At 41.5% G+C, this 19019-nt stretch overlaps 1 protein-coding gene across 8 annotated transcripts in view; it reads left to right on the top strand.

The window, feature by feature from the left end:
* The window catches only part of SLC9A9 (solute carrier family 9 member A9), a 685705-nt gene that overhangs the window by 583261 nt on the left and 83425 nt on the right, over window positions 1-19019 (top strand). For 7 of the 8 annotated variants that reach the window (XM_068546052.1, XM_068546049.1, XM_068546048.1 and 4 more), the window contains one exon: window positions 3210-3289. In XM_068546052.1, coding sequence (XP_068402153.1) covers window positions 3210-3289 — 80 coding nt within the window. Of the gene's footprint in view, window positions 1-3209; window positions 3398-19019 lie in introns of all 8 variants that reach the window. The other variant, XM_068546055.1, reaches the window with a different exon arrangement.

The raw sequence follows: 19019 nt of genomic DNA, 5'->3' as shown, positions 1-19019 counted from the left end.
GTGCCTGTAAGTTCTCATATATTCCCCTCAGGAAATAAAATAAAAAGGAGAGGAAAAAGGGAGTGAAAGGCAGGGAGGGTTTCCAAGACCTTGAGAAATCCCTGAAACCAGTATTTAGGAGTCTAGAGAAATTTCTAACACTGAAGTTAAGTTTCTACAGGGACATTTTCCAACCCATCAGCGTTCACCCAGCTGAGGGGAGCCATGCATTTTCATTAGGTTTGGGGGGATATATAGCTGCTGCATCTCAACCTTCAGTATCCTGACCTCATCTGCTATTCAGATACCCATTTGCCCCAGTTTGCTCTTCACTTACACCCACCTAGATGACAGGAATCATGGCTGCTGCTGAGAGGCCACAAGTGTGCTTGGAAACCTCTCTGTGCGCCAGTTGCCTCAGTTTCCTCATCTGTAAAATGGGAATAATAATACATGAAAAGCACTTAGAACAGTTTCTGGCACATGGCATCTATTCAAGAACATGCCAGCTGTTTTTGTTGTTGTTGTCATTAAGGAAAAAACAGTATTTTCCATATGATTAGGACCTCAGAGACCAGCCAGTCCAATTCCCTCAATTCATTTTACAGATGAGGAAACTGAAGCCCAAATAGCCCAAATATCATACAGTGTGTGTGCTTTCCAAAGTTCAAAGGCTGAGTGAGATACCAGCAGAAAGAACATCATCTTCGGAGTCCTTTAGTCCTACGTTCAAATTCCAGCTCTGTAGCTTGCTAGCTGTGTGACTTTGGACTCATCTCTTCCCTTCTCTGGGCCTCTCTAGGTCCTCACCTGTAAAATAGGTATAACGCAACCTACCTTGAGGGTTTGTTGTGAAAACTGAAAAACAATGACTGAAAAAGTTAGTGACTGGATAATGTGACCAGCACATTGCCTAGGAATGAATGAGCATTCCATAGCTGGGGAATATTATTACAAATGTCATTCAGCTGGGCTGCTGTGGAACGGGTGCTAGAATCCTGGGCCCCTGACTGCCAGCCAAGCTCAACACTACACAGCCCACCTTAACTTAGAAGCAAACAACCAAACAAAAAAAACAGGAATTTGCTTACACTCCTTTCTATCAATTTTCTTAAATGACTATCTTGTCATCAGTAGATATTGTCAGCTATCAAAATTACCTGTGCCTCTGGATGGATAAAATTTGTAACTCCTTATTGTTCTTAAGAAAAGAGAAAAGAAAAGAGAGAAAGAACTCCCCAGGGCTAGCCCAGAGCTTTACTACCTCGTTTAGTTTAGGGATAACAGTTTTACTCTGCCAGCTGAGCCCCAACGTGCTGACCTGTTTGAGAGACAGTGACTCAGAAACAACTTGCAACTGTTGCAAGATGATGAAGAAAACACTAAGTATAGCAGTGACTTTGCAAGTCTGACACCTTTCTTGGGGTAGAAATAGCTAGAGAAAGGTTCAGGGAAGGATGGAAATTGAACTGGACACCTTGGTTTCCCTTTTGTGGAAATGCGATGGGTACATTCTAGCTCTAGATAACAGGGCATGGCACTCTGGGTCTATCAGAAAACAGATCTATGAAACTCTAACATCCATGAAAAGATCATAGATGTCCCACTGTGGGACTTGGGAATGGGGCCTGTGGTCCATGACCAGGTAAGTTTGAGAAAGGCTTCCCTCTCAAAGATTTACAACGCTCACTTACAAATGAAAGATTCCAAAACTTTCTGAATATAACAAACCTGGTTAACACTCTCAAACCCATCCTTTCCTGAACAATTGGCACAGAATTTCCATCAACATTACGTAGAACAGTGGCATACTAAGGAATGCCTTTTAGGAAACTGTTCAGTGTTGGAAATCAGAGATCTTAAAACAACCAATGAGAAGGGCTGCCAGTTTGGGTTTTCATTTTATTGTTGAGTGTCTGCTTCAACCATTTTAGACAAAGGATAAATGGCTGCCTAGAAAGGGAGGGACCACACTTAGCATTCTTGTATTCCCCTTTTGTTTGTGGGGCATGGGACTGCAGCATCTGCTTTTACATGTGTTTCCGAGAGCAGAATACAGCCTTTTGTGTTCAGTTATTTATCATGAACCATCAGTGGAACTGTCTGGAAAGGGGCAAAAAGGTAAATAAACAAAATAAAGTAAATCAACTTGGGTTCAACTAAGGGCTAGCTTTGGAGCAGCCAGTGGTTTCTCACTGTCTTCCATGCCTCGTGATTTCTTGAGAATGTTCACATTATTACTGGACTGTGAACTCTTGATACAATTTGGGCTGGAAACCGAGGGCCCAAACAAAGCAATGAAGTCCGTGTTAAGATATAAATGCTTTTAATGATGAAGATAATTACAACTGATTGAAGTCTGGAATTCTCTTAATATGCAAAATGAGATACACAGAAGAGGTAAAAATGTCACTGAATCTCCTTCATACCACATTGCAATGTTCATTATCATCTACCTAAAGTTCACAAAAATTTTTCACCTTTTTCCCTTTTTCTCACATGTTCATCCTCTACTGTTACATAAACGCCTATCAAATGCTTTCTCTTTTGTCCTTTTCTTCCTCCCTCCCACTGTGGTCCTTTGAGGGAAAAAAAAAAAGAGAGAGTGAACATGGGGTCAGGGGGAGACAAACACATTCATTCAGTTATTAAATTATTCCAGGCTTCTTAACCGGAATATCTATTTCAAAACTTAAGAATCGAAGAGGGGAGATATCAAAAATTAACCATACGCTTTGGTAGTGATCTATCAAAAATAAAATGAATGAAAACTAGTTTAACAATTATTAGACTGTTATCCCTTTAGTCTTGACGTTTTGGTAAATCGTAAATAAATACCATCCAAATCTGACAGAAGTAACTGCAAAATTCCCACAACAGCAATCTGACAGAAATTTCACGTTCGCTGGTGTCAACAAAGTGGCATTTCTTAGCTGTTTAATAAAATAGGAATTTTGAAAAAAAGTCAACGTTGAATTGTGCCACAGGAACGTCACCCCTATGGCAAGATCCATGAGCTAATCTGCTTGGCAGCAGGTTCAGCATTTAGACGAAAATACCTGTATCTGGAAAGATTTTTTAAAAGTGGTTAAGTTTAATTTGGCTTGACACATATTTTTGTACTTAAAATATATTAATATTATATACATACTGTATATTAATGTTGATATTATATATCAATAATTATAGTGATCATTTATCCAATGCCTTTTTCTGTTTTCTCTCCCTAGGAAGCAAACAACTCTGGCAAAAGCACGACAAAAACAGAGACTGCCTGTCTCTTCAGAATGTGGTACAGCTTTGACCACAAGTATCCTTTGATAATGATAACCTCCCAGGTCCTGCTACATGACAGACACTGGCTTCGAGCACTTAACCATTGAGGTATGCTCTCCTGCTCTTCAAGAAACACAGAAAGGTAAAGCGAATTCACGAGCCAATTTAGCCAAAAGAATGATTTCAAAATGTAAAAAGCTGTGTAGTCCATACTTAAGTGTTACAAAGAGCTAAAGTGAAATCTCTCAGAGGCAAATGAATTTGGTGTGTTTGTGGCAATCTACTATTTCCTAATGCCCTATGGTAAAATCATAGAATCCTGAAAAATTGATCTATTTTACTAATTTTACTGTTCGTCCCTTTGTAAAAATCTTACTTCTGGTGGAGTCGGCCAGGGTGACAAAGCTCCTTCACCCTTCTGCCAGGAACACATTTGTCTGTTTTTGTTTCATGCTGTAAAAAATGAAGGGGGAGGGGGTAGGGAGGACGAATAGTCCAAGGAGAAGAATAAGTCTGGTCATCACATTGTGAAATAATACTACTTTGTTTTCCAGGAAACACTTGAGTAAGCTTTTTCTAGTGACGGGCAATTTTAAAATTCTAGCAATCAGTGTAAACATAGTGGCTCAGATACACCTTGCCATGCGACTCACAGAGCTGAGAAGTCAGGCCTGAAGGGCTTTGCCATTGTGAGTTGCAGTAAGCGGTCCACCTCTAATCCCAGGCAAAAGCGCCACAGAAGAAAGGAAAGAACTGTGCTGAAAATTGAATGTGTTGGGTCTTTGTAGTTAGTTTTCCACAGTCACAAATCCCTCTCCTTTCAGGGAGAAAATGTCAGTCACTGGGTGATTTTAAAGCAGCTCAGCAATGATTAAAGCCACAACAGATCAGAGGGAAAGGAAGAAGAATTAAGCACAGGGGAAAGAAAGTCAAAGAATAAGATGAAGAAGAGGTAAAAATGGAAAGGGGAGAAGAAGCAAGAGAAATACAGGAAATTCACAGCAGGAAGGAAAGGAAAGCAAATTTGAGGAATGACTGTAGAAAAAAAAAAAAATAAGTAAGAGTGAAGTGAAGAGAAGCCAATTGAAGATTGCAGAGATAAGCAAAAGTAAAACAAGGGTAAAATTAGAAAGCAATTCTGAAAAAGTAGAACATTCCAAGAATCATGAAATGAGATGTGGCTACAGTTTTGCTTTTCCATACTTCTGTCATCTATGGGCAAATACCTTGCCTCACTCGATCTTGAGCTTTCATGGGCAGTGTAGGTTGCCACCACTCTAAAAGTGGTCCATCTTGGCCATTAACTGCCTCTTGGAGGTTCTGGTACCTCATTAACCAGTCACTGGTCTCTCTGAGGGAAGCCAGTTCTTAGCAGGTTACATTGGTTTATGTTCCAGTTTGTTTCTCTTCTGGAAACACAGTTTTCTCCTGCCATTGCTTAAAGTATCTGATAACCAAATTTGTAGGAAGTTATAAAAATGTGGCTAAAGAGTACATATAAAGGCTGCTTGGTTATGACAAGATGTACAGTAAGACCTGGCAATGCACCAGGTCAGTGTCCTACAACTCAACTCAATTCTGACACTATGTCCCTGGAGACAGTGTCAGATCTCACAGGTAAGGGCTCAGTCCCACAAGACTGCCCCTACCACCACCACTTCAGACACCAGTCACAAGCCCATGTTGTTACCTATGCTTCTGATCTATCGGCTACATGTTGGAGGTTCCCATGACCTTCTCCTTGGGTTTGATTAATTTGCTAGAAGACCTCATTACTTACTAGATCATTGGTTTATTATAAAAGGATATAACTCAGGAACAGCCAGATGGAGGAGGTGCATAGGGCAAGGTATGGGAAAGGACATGGAGCTTCCACGCCCTCTCTGAGTGCACCACTCTCCCCGAATCTCCACCTGTTCACCAACCTGGAAATTCTCCTAAACTCCATCCTTTTGGGGTTTTATGGAGGCTTCATTGCATAGGCACAACTGGTGAATTATTGACCATTGGTGATTGAACTCCATCTCCAGCCTCTCTCCTCTTCCCCAGAGGTGGTGAGGGCGAGAAATGAAAAGTTCCAGCCCTCTAATCACATGGTGGGTTCTCCTGGCATCCAGCGCCCAACCTTAGTTGGGGCCCAAACGTCATCTATTAACATAACAGAAGGATGCCTTTTTGCTTTCATCACTTAGGAAATTCAAGGGTTTTAGGAGCTCTCTGCCAAAACTGGGGATGAAGACCAAATTTCTATTTCTTATTATAAATCACAATATCACAAAATGGCAAATCAGAAATTAGATAAAAGACGTTTTTGTTCAAATTCTGGCAGTGTTGTAAGGAATGCTTCATAATGAAGAAAAGGAGCAAAATGGAAAAGATAACTTGGAGACAAGACAATGTAAGTAGGAACCCACCCAAATTTTTAGCTTAGAGCAGTGACACTAAATTCAGATGATGTCATAGTTTTTGTCTCACATTTCACCGGGGGGTTATTTCCATATGATTATGGACAAACTAGCAAAAAATGAAAGCAGACTTACACTCTCAGTAATATCTCTTCTCATGGTAATTTGTCCTCCTGTGCATTCATCCTAGAAATTGCGGGGCTACCATCACTGCATAAATATATTTTCACTTAGACAACAGAGTTTTTATATCCTAGTTATGCTCTGAATTCATACCCAGAGTGTAGCAAACCAACCAGTTTCCACTCTGTAAACTCTTGATTTATCCATATTTTTAGAGACAAATTATCCCCTTGGCATTTATCTTCATCCTGTTGCCCACCTAGAACCCAGGCGATGTGCCCCATGAACCTCATGGGTAGACTATGCCAGCTGCCGTCAATGTAGGGATGATCCCCCCAACTCCGGGGTCAGATTGCCTGGCTGAGGCCAAAAAGAAATTGTGAGGCTGAAAGAAATGGATTTTGCAGTTTGGAGCTGTTCAAGTTTCATTTTAGTAAAACTGCATCATGCAAATGAGGCATCATAAAGAATTACTGACAAAAGAAGAAGAAGAAATGAGCCTTCATATGCACCTTTGTAAGTCAGGATTCTCCAGAGAAACAGACACAGAACCAGTCAGGAGTACACACACACACACACACACACACACACACACACACACACACACACATGCATACATTGGGATTGGCTTATGTGATTGTGAAGGTGGCAAGTTCAGAATGTGTAGGGCAGGCTCTCAGTCTAGAAACTCTCCAGTACGAGCTGAGATGCTGCAATCTTAAGACAAAACTTCTTCTTCCTCAGGGAAGCCTCAGTTTTGCTCTTAAGTCCACTCAACTGATCAGATGAGGCCCACCCACCTTATTGAGGATCATCTCCTTAAAGTCAGCTGACTGTAGATGTTAACCACACCTAGAAAATACCTTCACAGGAACACCTAGATTAGGGTCTGATTGAATAACGAGGTAGCCTAGTCAAGTAAACATGTAAAACTAAGTGTCACAGTACTCAATTCACGTTGAACTTATGCCCAATATTCAGACCCAAGGATACAAAGATGCTCTTAACTCACCATCGGTATCAATAAAACAAGTCACTATTGCTCATATACTTTTGTTTTCGTTTTTTCATAGCATAATTAATACATATGCATTCCCATAAAAATTTTCCGAAAGCTACAGAAAAATAAAAATAATAAAAATTAACATTCCATAAGGATGAACCATGGTCAAGTACCGTGTTGAGTGCTTTACATTATAATTTCATGTCACCTCCACAGCTCTGTAAGAGGGAGGGTCCAAGGGTATAGTACCACACAAATGGACTGCTGATTGTCTTGGCCTCTGACAAAGCAGCCTGTGTGGGCTTCCCTGGTGGCGCAGTGGTTAAGAATCCACCTGCCAATGCAGGGAACACGGGTTCGAGCCCTGGTCCGGGAAGATCCCACATGCCGCGGAGCAACTAAGCCCGTGCACCACAACTGCTGAGCCTGTGCTCTAGAGCTCGCAAGCCACCAACTACTGAGCCCACGTGCCACAACTACTGAAGCCCGCACGCCTACAGCCCATGCTCTGCAACAAGAGAAGCCACTGCAATGAGAAACCCACGCACCGCAACAAATAAAAATAATAATTTTTTTTAAAAAACAAACAAAAACAGCCTGTGCTCTCCTGTTCAAGAACGTTGCCGGAAGCCTATGGTGCCAAAATTGACGATTAGTTAAGATTTCATTATGATTCCCTGTGGGCAGCAATTCTGAGTCTTGCGGTGCAAAGCAGAAATTGAGAAGGGGGCGATGAGAAAGGGAACCACGTTACTGAGCACCAGTGCTTTGCCATCGAGAACATTCTTTCGTTTAATCCTAATAACCACCCTTTCGGTTTCATTCTCACAAAGACTCTCTTTGAGATGGAAGAAACAAAGTCTCCAAGAACTTAACTTTCTTAAGTTTCCATAGCAAGTGTCAATTCCATGATCCAAGCCCGGATCTGTGGAAATCTAAATTAGGGACTTACCCAGCGGTCCAGCAGTTAGAACCCTGCGATCCCACTGCAGGGGGCTTGGATTCGATCCCTGGTCAGGGAACTAAGATCCCACATGCTGCACGATACAGCCAAAAAAAAAAAAAAAAAAAGACTTCAAAACAAAGACTGTAATGACAAAGAAAGGCATTACATAATGATAAAATCCATAAATATACTTAAATGAACTCTCTCACTGACAACTCTATGTCCATGATAGCACTTATCTACACATATACCCCATTTCCATACGTCCAGAATGTCACTATTAAAGCAATGACTGTTATGACTGCTTACATTATGTCATAAAGAGTTCACATCCCAAACATCTGTTGAAGATATAGGAGGTCATAAGGTTAGGGGTCCTGGTCGGTCACCCTAAGAACACCACCATAAAGGAGTCTCCAAGTTTCTGAATCATGTTCTCAGCTTTTCAAAGGCAGAAAGTTCAATATGCCAAAGACTCCGAGAATGGTTTAGTTTCATAGAAATGGATGCACTCTAGCCAAGCTCAAGGAGGCACAAGTAGAAACCAGACATCAAATTCCTAAATCATCATATGTATCCTCATGGGGAGGGATATTCTTTCCCAGCCCTTAGAAGGGTCAAGTCGCAATCTGGTCCCCAGTGTCCCTCTGGCCCCTTCTTCTCCTCTTGCTTGCTGGCTCACCCTACTCCAGCGCCCTGGCCTTCCTGAGATACACCAAGCACACTCCTGCTTCAGGGCCTTCGCACTGTTTCCTCTTCCCCCTGCTTGGGATGCTCTTCTCTCAGACATTCGCAGGGCTCCCTCCTTCACCTCTTTCATCCAACCTGGCAGTGAGACTTTCCTGGCTCCATATTTAAATTAGCCGTCCCAACAGGAGCACTCCCTCTCCCCTTCCCCGCTTCGTTTGTCACCATTATGCTTATCACCATCTGACACCATATGCACTTTATGCATTTGTTATAATATTCTCCCCCAACCAGGATGTATGCTTCCTGCGGACAGGGATTTGGGTCTGTAATCAAAGTATAGAGCAGTGTTTGGCATATAGTGGACACTCAATAAATATTCACTGAATGAATGAATCAAGCAAGAAAGCAATATTTTCTATCCAGGGTACATTTACTCTAAAACGTTGATGTAGCAGAAAAATCCAATTAATTATCTGAGGGTTGCTAAGTGAGTCTGAAAGCAGAGCAAGGCAGGGGGGATAATCTTAGTGTTTTTCATCCAGGCTGCCCTTCGGCACCAAAAGACACATCCCGGGTGGACACCCACCCCTCCCCCAGCTGCAGGGTCCCTCTCCTGGGGCAGGGACGGCCACCACGGCAGAGTTGGATCCCTGTTGCCTCACTGACCTCCTTCCTATGGTTGGTCCATCCTTCCTTAGGTTTAATTTGTACACCTCATCTCATATATTCAAGCCTGGCTCTGGCTTAGAAGCCATTCTCTGCCTGGGTGACTGTATCTTATCTCACCGATTGTGTGTTGATTTTATTTGTATACAGAAATCAGAATTTAGAGCCACCTATCATCCTCACTAACAATCTCTTATAATGAGAAGGTTAGAAGCAGAAATTGATGCCCCCTTATTCAGATTTTAAGACATCAGGTAAAACGGTTTGCTTAGATTCGCAGTGTTGCAGCTGGTGTAGGAATCGTAGGTTGCCTTATTCGTAGGTGACTAATGATGCTGCTGGACTGTCTACTTTCTACAGTCTCTATCCATTCTATCAGTTATCACCTCTCCCCTTAAGCATGTGTATATATTAGTTCTACAAATGTGAATGACAGAGGATAAGAATGACTTCTTCCAAAATAAAAAGGGCAGCCTAAAATCATTTTTAGCGCTTCCTGTACGCCGACATCAACTGAAAATAAGGAGTTATCCTGTGGTTGCCAACATTTTACATAAGTGTAAAGATAGCACAAAGATAACAATGGATTGGCAAGTTGACACAGTAACAGAATTACAAAGTCACGTGGATGGAGACTTCCTTCCCATCACTGGCTTGAAATGAATTGTGCACTGAGATGTTACCAAGAAAATGAAAGGCCCATGGCAGATGTGTGGATGTTGCAGCTCTTGAGTTTTCCATTAAAAAGTCTGGCAAGGAAAGTGGCAGGTACCAGACCCCTTCCTGTACCAAAGTGTGACAGACCGCATTCCAGGAAAAATAAACGTGAACATCAGGATCATTCAAAATGATCCTTGGAAACAAGTATTTAATGGATTTAAATGTAACGGCATTGTAGTCTTTAAGCAACAACAACAACAAAAAAAAACAAGAAGGGAAAAGAACCCTTTTCCTCCTCAAACTTGACAGAATTCATTATATCCCACACAGTCATGCTTATTTTAAATCATAGGTATGAATATTGTAAGCAGCAATTTCCATTTTAAATGATGATCACTGCATTGCAGTTTTTTCTTATTCTGACTCGCTGAAGCATCTATGAATTATTTATTGGGTTGGTACTGTGGCCTTGTGAATGACTTGAGTTCACTTAGCAAAAAACTCTCAGAGGAACAAGGAACGTTAGCTCTGTGACTGCTGTTTTATCGATGAGGCAACTGAGCCCAAAGGAGGGAAAAGGCACACCCAAGGCAGCGTTCGTAATCAACAAAAAGTGGGCTGTGTCCACCTGAAGAATCCATGGGTCCTGGTTCCGGTAATCCATCCAGTGAGCTCTGGTGGCATTAATATGTGTGTGATGCTCTTATTGTTAAGTGTGCCTGGCATACAATTGATAGTTTGATGTGATAGCTTCTTGGGTGGCTCATCAAAATCTTCACCAGTCTGGAGGTAGGGTGTGTTTTACTTTAAGTAGAAAGCCAGAGGGATAGCAGAGGATGTAAGTAAGATGCCTTTTGTTCAACTTATTGAGTGCCTACTATGTGCCAAGCAATACAGGAGGTACTGAGGCCTACAGCAAACAAGGTAGGCATGGTTGACTCTCATGAAGTCTTGCTTATTTGATTCATTCAAATGAGTCATGACCCCAAAGCCCCTTGAAATGACAGGTGGCCCTTAGTGTAGGGAAGAGAGACATTGGCATCACCAGAGTTTAATGGGGGAACTCTTTAGGGAGCCATGAATTAAAATAATTTGTAACCCTCACTTGCAAAATGTAACCAGATAGCTCCACAAGCGGTTTCAGAAAGCACCAACATTTCAAACTGTTTGAAACAAATGTAAGCAATCAGCTTTCTAAAGACTCTCTCTAAATACATCCCCAGGGGTATCCCACGTGAGGATGTACATGGCATTATAACTGCTCCCCTCCTGGGAAGCTGGCTATAGGGAGGAGCTGAGCTTGTATGGGGCAGTAGTGCAGCCAGCACTCCCACCCAGGTGGTTAATCCATTGGGTATGCAGCTTGACTTCTGGTCATCCTTGTCCTCACAAATGCTAGTGTAGAAAGCTCTTGTAGATAGCCCTTGACTTAGCACCTAAGTGAAATGAAATTAAAATTCACTAAAAGAAAACACTAGCTTCCTGGATCCTTGACTGTTTGGTGAGAACCAATGTAGGGGGTGGTATCAGTGCCTGGAAACATGAGCTGTCTTTTGTTCAGGTCATAACTTGGGTCTTCCATGATTTCTTCTTCCATATAATGGGAACAATAAATATTATCTTCTGTTTTGGCTAAATCCATTGGAAGATTTGGCTAGTTATTAAAACAGCTTCCTACTGATGGTAACTTGTTCATTTATCTCTCAGAGCCAAAACATGTTTAAAACAGTTAAATAGTGCAATTTTCTTAAGACCCTGTGGCCTAAATATGTTGAAATATTCCATATCTGGACTTAAACTCTTCTGGAGTCCTGACAAGTGATTACAAGCATGACATTGTGAATTGTTGCCCAAACATGTTGGATACTCTGCTGTGAAGGTGAAAGTTGTGGATCCCAAGATGATAGCTGAGTTTTCTACAATAATCCTAGGATTCTACAAGAGTTTTGGCATCCCTGATTTGTTTTGCCTTTTCCCCTGTAAAAGTTTTAATAATATTTCTCTTAAATGAGAATGCTTTCTCATTTCATCTTCACTGTAAGCAAACAATATGAAAAGCTGGATTTACACAAACAGGAAATCAGAAGATGAATCCTCCTCGAATGGATTCATAAAACAAGTTTCCTTTAAATCCAATTTAAAAAATCTGTTGAGCACTTTCTCATTGCAAAGCACTGTATTAGACTCTCCTCTTTTCTCTATTTATTCACGTATTCATCACATGTTTATCAAGAGGCTACCATGGGCCATGTACTATATATACTAGGCAGTAAGGATACAACTGTTGACAAATCCTCACAGAGCTTACATTCCAATCTGGTTCTGTTTTTAGGTTTCTGATTTACAGATGTCTTTTCAGGAAATGACTATGGTATAAAGAAAGATACACTTGGACATTCCACTACTGGTTTTCATCAAATAGAGGGAAATCTGGCTCAGTGGTCAGGATTTATTGATTTGCTACTGTAGCCTACCCACTTGCTAGCTGTGTAATTTTAGGAAAGTTATTTGCCCTCTCTGTGCCTCAGGCTCTCAGCTGCAAAATGGGGATAATACAAGTCCCTACGTCATAGGTTTGTTTTGAGGATTAGATGAGTTAAAGCACTCAGATAAGTGCTCAAAAATGTGAGCTTTATTATTGTCATTATTACCTGTTGATGTCTGCTTCTCTTGAAGGGCAGCATCATGTAATGTATTTGGTATTCATTGTCATTTATTATTTCTGAGTGACCAAAATATCCATGGTCTTGTATGCTTGTAATAATTTTTTGTTATAACAGCCATATTTTAATACCTTAAGAAAGTCTTCAGTCTCCAGAAACAAAAGATTCCACGCGGGCTATAAATCAGACACAATTCTTCTGATTTGATCTTGAGTAGATGGAAGTAGCTGGGTGCTCGGCACTTCCTTGTGTCCCCTGTTCTGCACATGTGATTGTTTCATTTACAATTTTCCTAAGTTACAGTACTTCGTCCCATAGTTATTTTTTCTGGAAATTACACCACAGAAAGTGATTTTCGCTTGATAGAAAAGTGCAACAATTTTCCTGTCCCACAATGGAAGAAATACAAGCCTTTGATGATAATTATTCCTCTTGTACCTTCTTGTGATAAAGGAAATCTTTTAATTGCTCCTTTCAGGTGAAGCCATCATGTTTTGTCATTAGCAGTGTGATGTTACATTTGAAGATTTCTAGGTCAGTACATATTGAATCATTTTATTAGAAATAAAGGAGAAGGAAACAATGTTAAGACTGACAAAAACATATGTATTACCTTAATGTTGCCAGTTTTGAATTTAGTTTCAATATTTCTTCCCCATGGGGGAAAAAGAGTATTTTGCTTAAATCGTCTTTAATTGCTACTTGGTCATTCCTTCTCAGCCGTAGGAGACAAGGCATTTACAGGCTGCCAACAAATTCAGGAGCTACCAGAGACACCTTAGCAGCACGAGCCTTGGCTGCCGGTCTCACATATTCTCACCTGACAGGGAGACAGAGGCCAAGTCTATCTCGTGGACAGCGGTACTCAGCCCTTGTCTGATTGTGAAGCTGTGGTAGACACAGCACGAGGCATGTGGGCAGACATGACCCCACCCTAATTAAAGTTCACTCCACAAGGCGACTGGTGATAACACCTTCTCAACGTATGTCACACCAACGCATAAATAAGAGCAGGCAAAGAGGTATGTGCGCTGGCGGTGAATGGAAGAAGGGATCACAGGAGAAATCACTACTGTTCTTCTAATCATGTGGGAAAGAGTCCATGGAGGAACTGGGATTTCCTAACATGAAATTAAACAATGGGAAGTGAAGAAGAGCATTCTGCCTGGAGGAAATACCATGGAGGATGGTCCCATGACAAGTGTGGCATGAATAGCTCAAAGAAGCCTGAGTAAAGCTGCCTGTAAGGCACAGAATTGGGAGAAGAGAAAGGAGGTGGTCTCCAGAGAACTATAGTGTCAGCCTTTGAAGCAAAGGAGGAGACTCTTATTTCCTACACCTAGCGCAATCAGAATTCTCTCCCACTGGTATTAATTTTATTTATTTGTTTTGGTCACTCAGATGGCTAAAGGTAGGGCAGCGTGTCACCGGCTAAGGAGCCTTTAAAGTTTCCTTTCTGTCGCAAATCTGATTCATCTGTCTGACAGTCATTTATCAGGTACCTACATACACATTTAATGTTTCCAGAATTACATTTAATTTTAATATTTCTCCTGGAAGAAAACAAGTATTTTGCTTAAATTTTCTTTAATTGTTTTAACTGACTTTAGTTTTAATACTTCTTTCCTAGAAAAAAAAAAATATGAGCATGTCTTCTGGCTTCTGAAGTCACAGAGATAAATAAGAAATGGTGCTTGCCCTCAAGATGCCAGTAACCTAACGAGGTAGAGACAGCAACCACCAATGCACTAAGAACTGTATTAAAGTTATGAGCAAAAAGCATTACGGAAGCCAGAGGCGGGTGTAGCCAATGCACTCACCAGCTTTGGAGAATCAGAGAAGCCACACAGAAGTAACTTAGAAACCAGGTGGAGGAAAAAAGTAAGAATCCGTAAGGAGCTGGGCTGAGGATGTGAATGGCATTTTGCAATAAAACAGCTCAGGCAGAGACACAAACAGGGTGTGAGGTATTTGGAAAATGGTAAGAGATTCAGTGCAGCTAGATCAGTGGGAGGTGAAACTAGAGAGTTCTCATGTGAACAGATTGGGCTGGACCACGTGTGTCACGGTCAAGAAAATGGATTTTATCTTATTGACAGCAGGATACCAAAGCCGCACTTGAAGCACGGAGTCACGCAGTCCGGCTTGTTATAATGAAGAGAACTTGTGGCTGTGTGGAAGGGGGCGACTGAGAGAACAATAAACTTAGGATGATTCTGGACAGTTGCTCTCAAAATCACCCACCCGTTTTCTATGTGGATAAAAACGAGGACAGGAATGGTCTCATTCTCTTTTGGAAAGCATTTGGGAAACGCTCAATATGTGTTTTGAAACACAAACGTATTAACATAGAAAGGTATCGTTTCATTAAGAGACTGATTTTTTTTTAACTTCCACTAAGGAAAATCCGGTGGTGAAACTATGAGGGTCTACCAGGAGGTTTTCTGGTTCAAAAGCCAACTCAGTCTCTCAGCTCAGCTTCTGGTACTGCAGTTACCTAACCATGGTCAGAAAAGGGAGCCCTTCTGACAGAGGTTTGAACTAATCTAACAGAAAATGTTGGATTAAAAATCACTTCCATGGGCTTCCCTGGTGGCGCAGTGGTTGAGAATCTGCCTGCCAATGCAGGGGACACGGGTTCGAGCCCTGGTCTGGGAAGATCCCACATGCCGCGGAGCAACTGGGCCCGTGAGCCACAACTACTGAGCCTGCGCGTCTGGAGCCTGTGCTCCGCAACAAGAGAGGCCGCGACAGTGAGAGGCCCGCGCACCGCAATGAAGAGTGGCCACCGCTCGCCACAACTAGAGAAAGCCCTCACACAGAAACGAAGACCCAACACAGCCAAAAATTAATTAATTAATTAACTAAAAAAAAAAAAATTAACCCTCACTAAGATGGTAAGAATTAAAAAAAAAAAAAATCACTTCCAAAGAAAAGGCTGCTTTTTGTTCCTAAACTGATAAACTAGAACACCGCCAGCCCTCAGGCCACGCTCAGCCCTGGGGTGAGCCCCTTGCCAGTGGTAACTGATGATTTTAAATGGAGGGGAAGAAGCACAGGAGAGCTAACCTTTCTCCAGAGGAAACAGACACATCCTCAAAGCATTGCCTTTGACATTCCTTAAAGCCATTTCCTTGGAATTCCTGGAAGTACACCAGTGTGTTGAGTTTCACTGACCTGTTGCCTATAAACATAGCCAGAGCTGATTTCCAGCTTATACATACAGCCTTTAAGAGCTGGAACAGGAAAGGCCATAACTCCCTTGTCCCTTTCCTCACTACCGTTTCCCAGCAGTCGCCAACACCTCTTCCTACATCCCTCAACACCAGGAGCACTTGGGTTGCAGGTGTCAAGCCCTCTGCCTTTCCCTCCCCTGCTTCACGTAGACGCAGATCATGCTTGGAGCTTCCAAGGGCAGCGTGCCAAGGCTGGCTGCATGCACTGCAGGAAGAGGGGACCCTACTCTGAAGCAGGTACACCACATCTTGAACAGCTCTGGCAGCATAAGCCCAGAAGCCTGGTCTTTAGCTTGACCAATTCTTTTTCCTTTACTTTTTTTTAAATTTTTACTCTCAGTCTGAAGTCCTCAGGCCTTCTCTGAACCGCAGTGTTTGGAAGATGAACATTATGGTAATTGGTAACTGTACAAGCACTTTGCAAACGTCAACTGCTTCATAAAGTTGAAATGATACTAAGTTCATTGACAGGTTTATAGGCCTGAAGGCCCTCAGACTCACTATGCAGATATAAACAAAAAATTTTATTACGTTTTTATTATTTTAAAATTCTAGCTGATTTCCTGCTCTAGTCAAGATTATGACGAGCACACAAATCTGCTCTCAGTCTACAGATGTGCCTTATTGAGAAATCTTTCTCCCCAGATCTCTGGCACTCTCTTTTGAAGATGATCCACTGTGAAATGGATGCATCCTGTTCCTCTATCAATTAGCCCATTAAGAATGCCTCTCCTTGCATAATCTCACGTACATGTGGAAGCCAAAAAAGTCAAACTCATAAAAGCAGAGAGTAGAATGGTGGTTACCAGGGGCAGAATTGGGGGAAATGAAGAGATGTTGGTCAAAGGGTACAAAGCTTCAGTTATGCAGAATGAGTACGTTCTGGAGATCTAATGTACAGTATGGTGATTATAGTTAATAATTCTGTATTCTATGCTTGAAATGCGCTAAGAGAGTAGATCTTAAGTGTTCTAACCACCAAAAAAAAAAAAAAAAAAGTAAATGTATGGGGTGATGGATTTGTTAATTAGCTTGATTGTGGTAATCATTTCACAATATATACATACATCAAAACATCACGCTATACATCTTAAATATATACTATTTTTATTTGTCAACTATGCCTGAATAAAGCTGGGGAAAAACATCCCTGTTCTTGACCTTCCAGCAAGTAGAAGCTGGTGCTCTCCAACTGAGGCCCTTCCTTCCTGGCCTCGCCTTTGTGAGAGGTATTTGTGTTCCTGATAAGAAGCACAGATGAAACCCCCAACGAACATAGTTCTCTTGCTAGCTCAGTCTTTTACAAATCTTTGAAAATGTTGTCTAGGCCATTTAAAAGGACAGATTAAATTTAAATCAGTTTTCCAAACTGCTGACCAGGACTCATTAGTCCTCAAAATCAATTTAGTGTGTTCCTAACTAGTACTTTTTAATAAAAAAAAAAAAAAATAGACTAGAGAAAATATGATAATGCATTGCAGCATTAGAAATACTGTATCATGAAACTTGTTTCAGGGGTGTGGGTGTGTGTGTACACTACTTTGTGATATAAAATGTGTTTCTTAAAGGAAATCCTAATCAGAAAGACTTGAAACCTTGATCTATGCTGGCCTCAAACCCTTATCCTGGAACTCTCAGGCCTTTTCACCTAATTGCTTTAAGTGCCAGGGTAGTTGGGTGAGGAGCTGTAAGAGCATAGGGAAGAGAGAGCCATTGACTCTTACGGGTTATTTTGGAAGAGTTCATGGAGCTAGTGGATTTGAGCTGGACTTGGAAAAAAGGCAGAACTTGACAAGTAGAAACTGGAGGGAGCCAGAGGAAAGACAGACGAAGGAGAGAGAAAAACATCCCAGAGCTGTGGAGACAGGGAATTTGAAGATCTGGCTCCTAGGCCTGCCTCTCGGCAGTGGAACCTCAGGCTCTATGCCTGCTCAGAGCCAATATTTTCTAATCTGCTATCTGCCCTGCTTAGGAATTACAATTTTCCAATGGAATAAGGTAAGTGAAACCACTTTGAAAACTAGGAAATATCAAACAAACACAAGATATGCTTAGTAAGTTTTTCCAGGCAAAGCAAAGGTCTCACATGAAGGTGAGACTGTGCCTGGGATAGACGGAGGATGGCAGCTTGGCATATGTAGGGCTGGCCATGAGAGAGGAAGGGGCTAAAAAGCTGTGTTTAGGGAAATCTGTAAAGCTTTTGAGTATCAGCTGAAGGTGTCTGGATTTGATTCAGTAGATAATGGGGAAGCAGATGATTTGTAGACACAAGAGTGACAGAGTCTTGTTTCAGAAAGATTGATCTAACAGCATTGATTAGGGAGAAGTCACAAGGGTCTAAATGGGACTAGTGGCAACGGGACTAGAAAGAAAAGGGACAGATGCTAGAAAACCCTGGCCCCAAATCCATAGAACCTGATGCCGTGGTACTGTGTGTATTGGGGCTGCAGAGAGAAGGGCCAGGAGATGCAGTTATTGGGGAGTCGGGGGCTGTGGGTAGCTGGGGGGGGGGTGTTCCAACCCTCTGCTTCTGCCAGTCACAGAAACAGGAGGCAGGAAGACTAGTCTCATGGAAAGAAGCGGTTGGTAACCCCCCAGGTGGAAACCTATTTATATGAACCTGCTCTGTGTTCTTGCTGAGCCTGTTTTTTGGGGAAAACAAGCCACTGGCCCAGTCTGGCCTTGCAAATACAGTCCTCTTGACTGCTGAGAGAACTTCGTTTTTTTCTCCCGAGCTGCTCTCTCACAGGGAGATGCTCTGCAATTAAAAGTCTACCCTTATTCAACATAGTTTTGGAAGTTTTAGCCACAGCAATCAGAGAAGAAAAAGAAATAAAAGGAATCCAAATCAGAAAAGAAGAAGCTGTCACTGTTTGCAGATGACATGATACTATACATAGAGAATCCTAAAGATGCTACCAGAAAACTACTAGAGCTAATCAATGAATTTGGTAAAGTAGCAGTATACAAAATTAATGCAAAGAAATCTCCTGCATTCCTATACACTAATGATGAAAAATCTGAAAGTGAAATTAAGAAAACACTCCCATTTACCACTGCAACAAAAAGAATAAAATATCTAGGAATTAACCTACCTAAGGAGACAAAAGAACTGTATGCAGAAAATTATAAGACACTGATGAAAGAAATGAAAGATGATACAAATAGATGGAGAGATATACCATGTTCTTGGATTGGAAGAATCAGCATTGTGAAAATGACTCTACTACCCAAAGCAATCTACAGATTCAATGCAATCCCTATCAAACTACCACTGGCATTTTTCACAGAAATAGAAAAAAAAATTCACAATTTGTATGGAAACACAAAAGACCCCGAATAGCCAAAGCAATCTTGAGAACGAAAAATGGA

The sequence above is a fragment of the Eschrichtius robustus genome, chromosome 6 (genome assembly GCF_028021215.1).
Source record: "Eschrichtius robustus isolate mEscRob2 chromosome 6, mEscRob2.pri, whole genome shotgun sequence".
NCBI classification, from domain to species: Eukaryota; Metazoa; Chordata; class Mammalia; order Artiodactyla; family Eschrichtiidae; genus Eschrichtius; species Eschrichtius robustus.
This window is presented reverse-complemented; position numbering and strand designations above follow the sequence as displayed.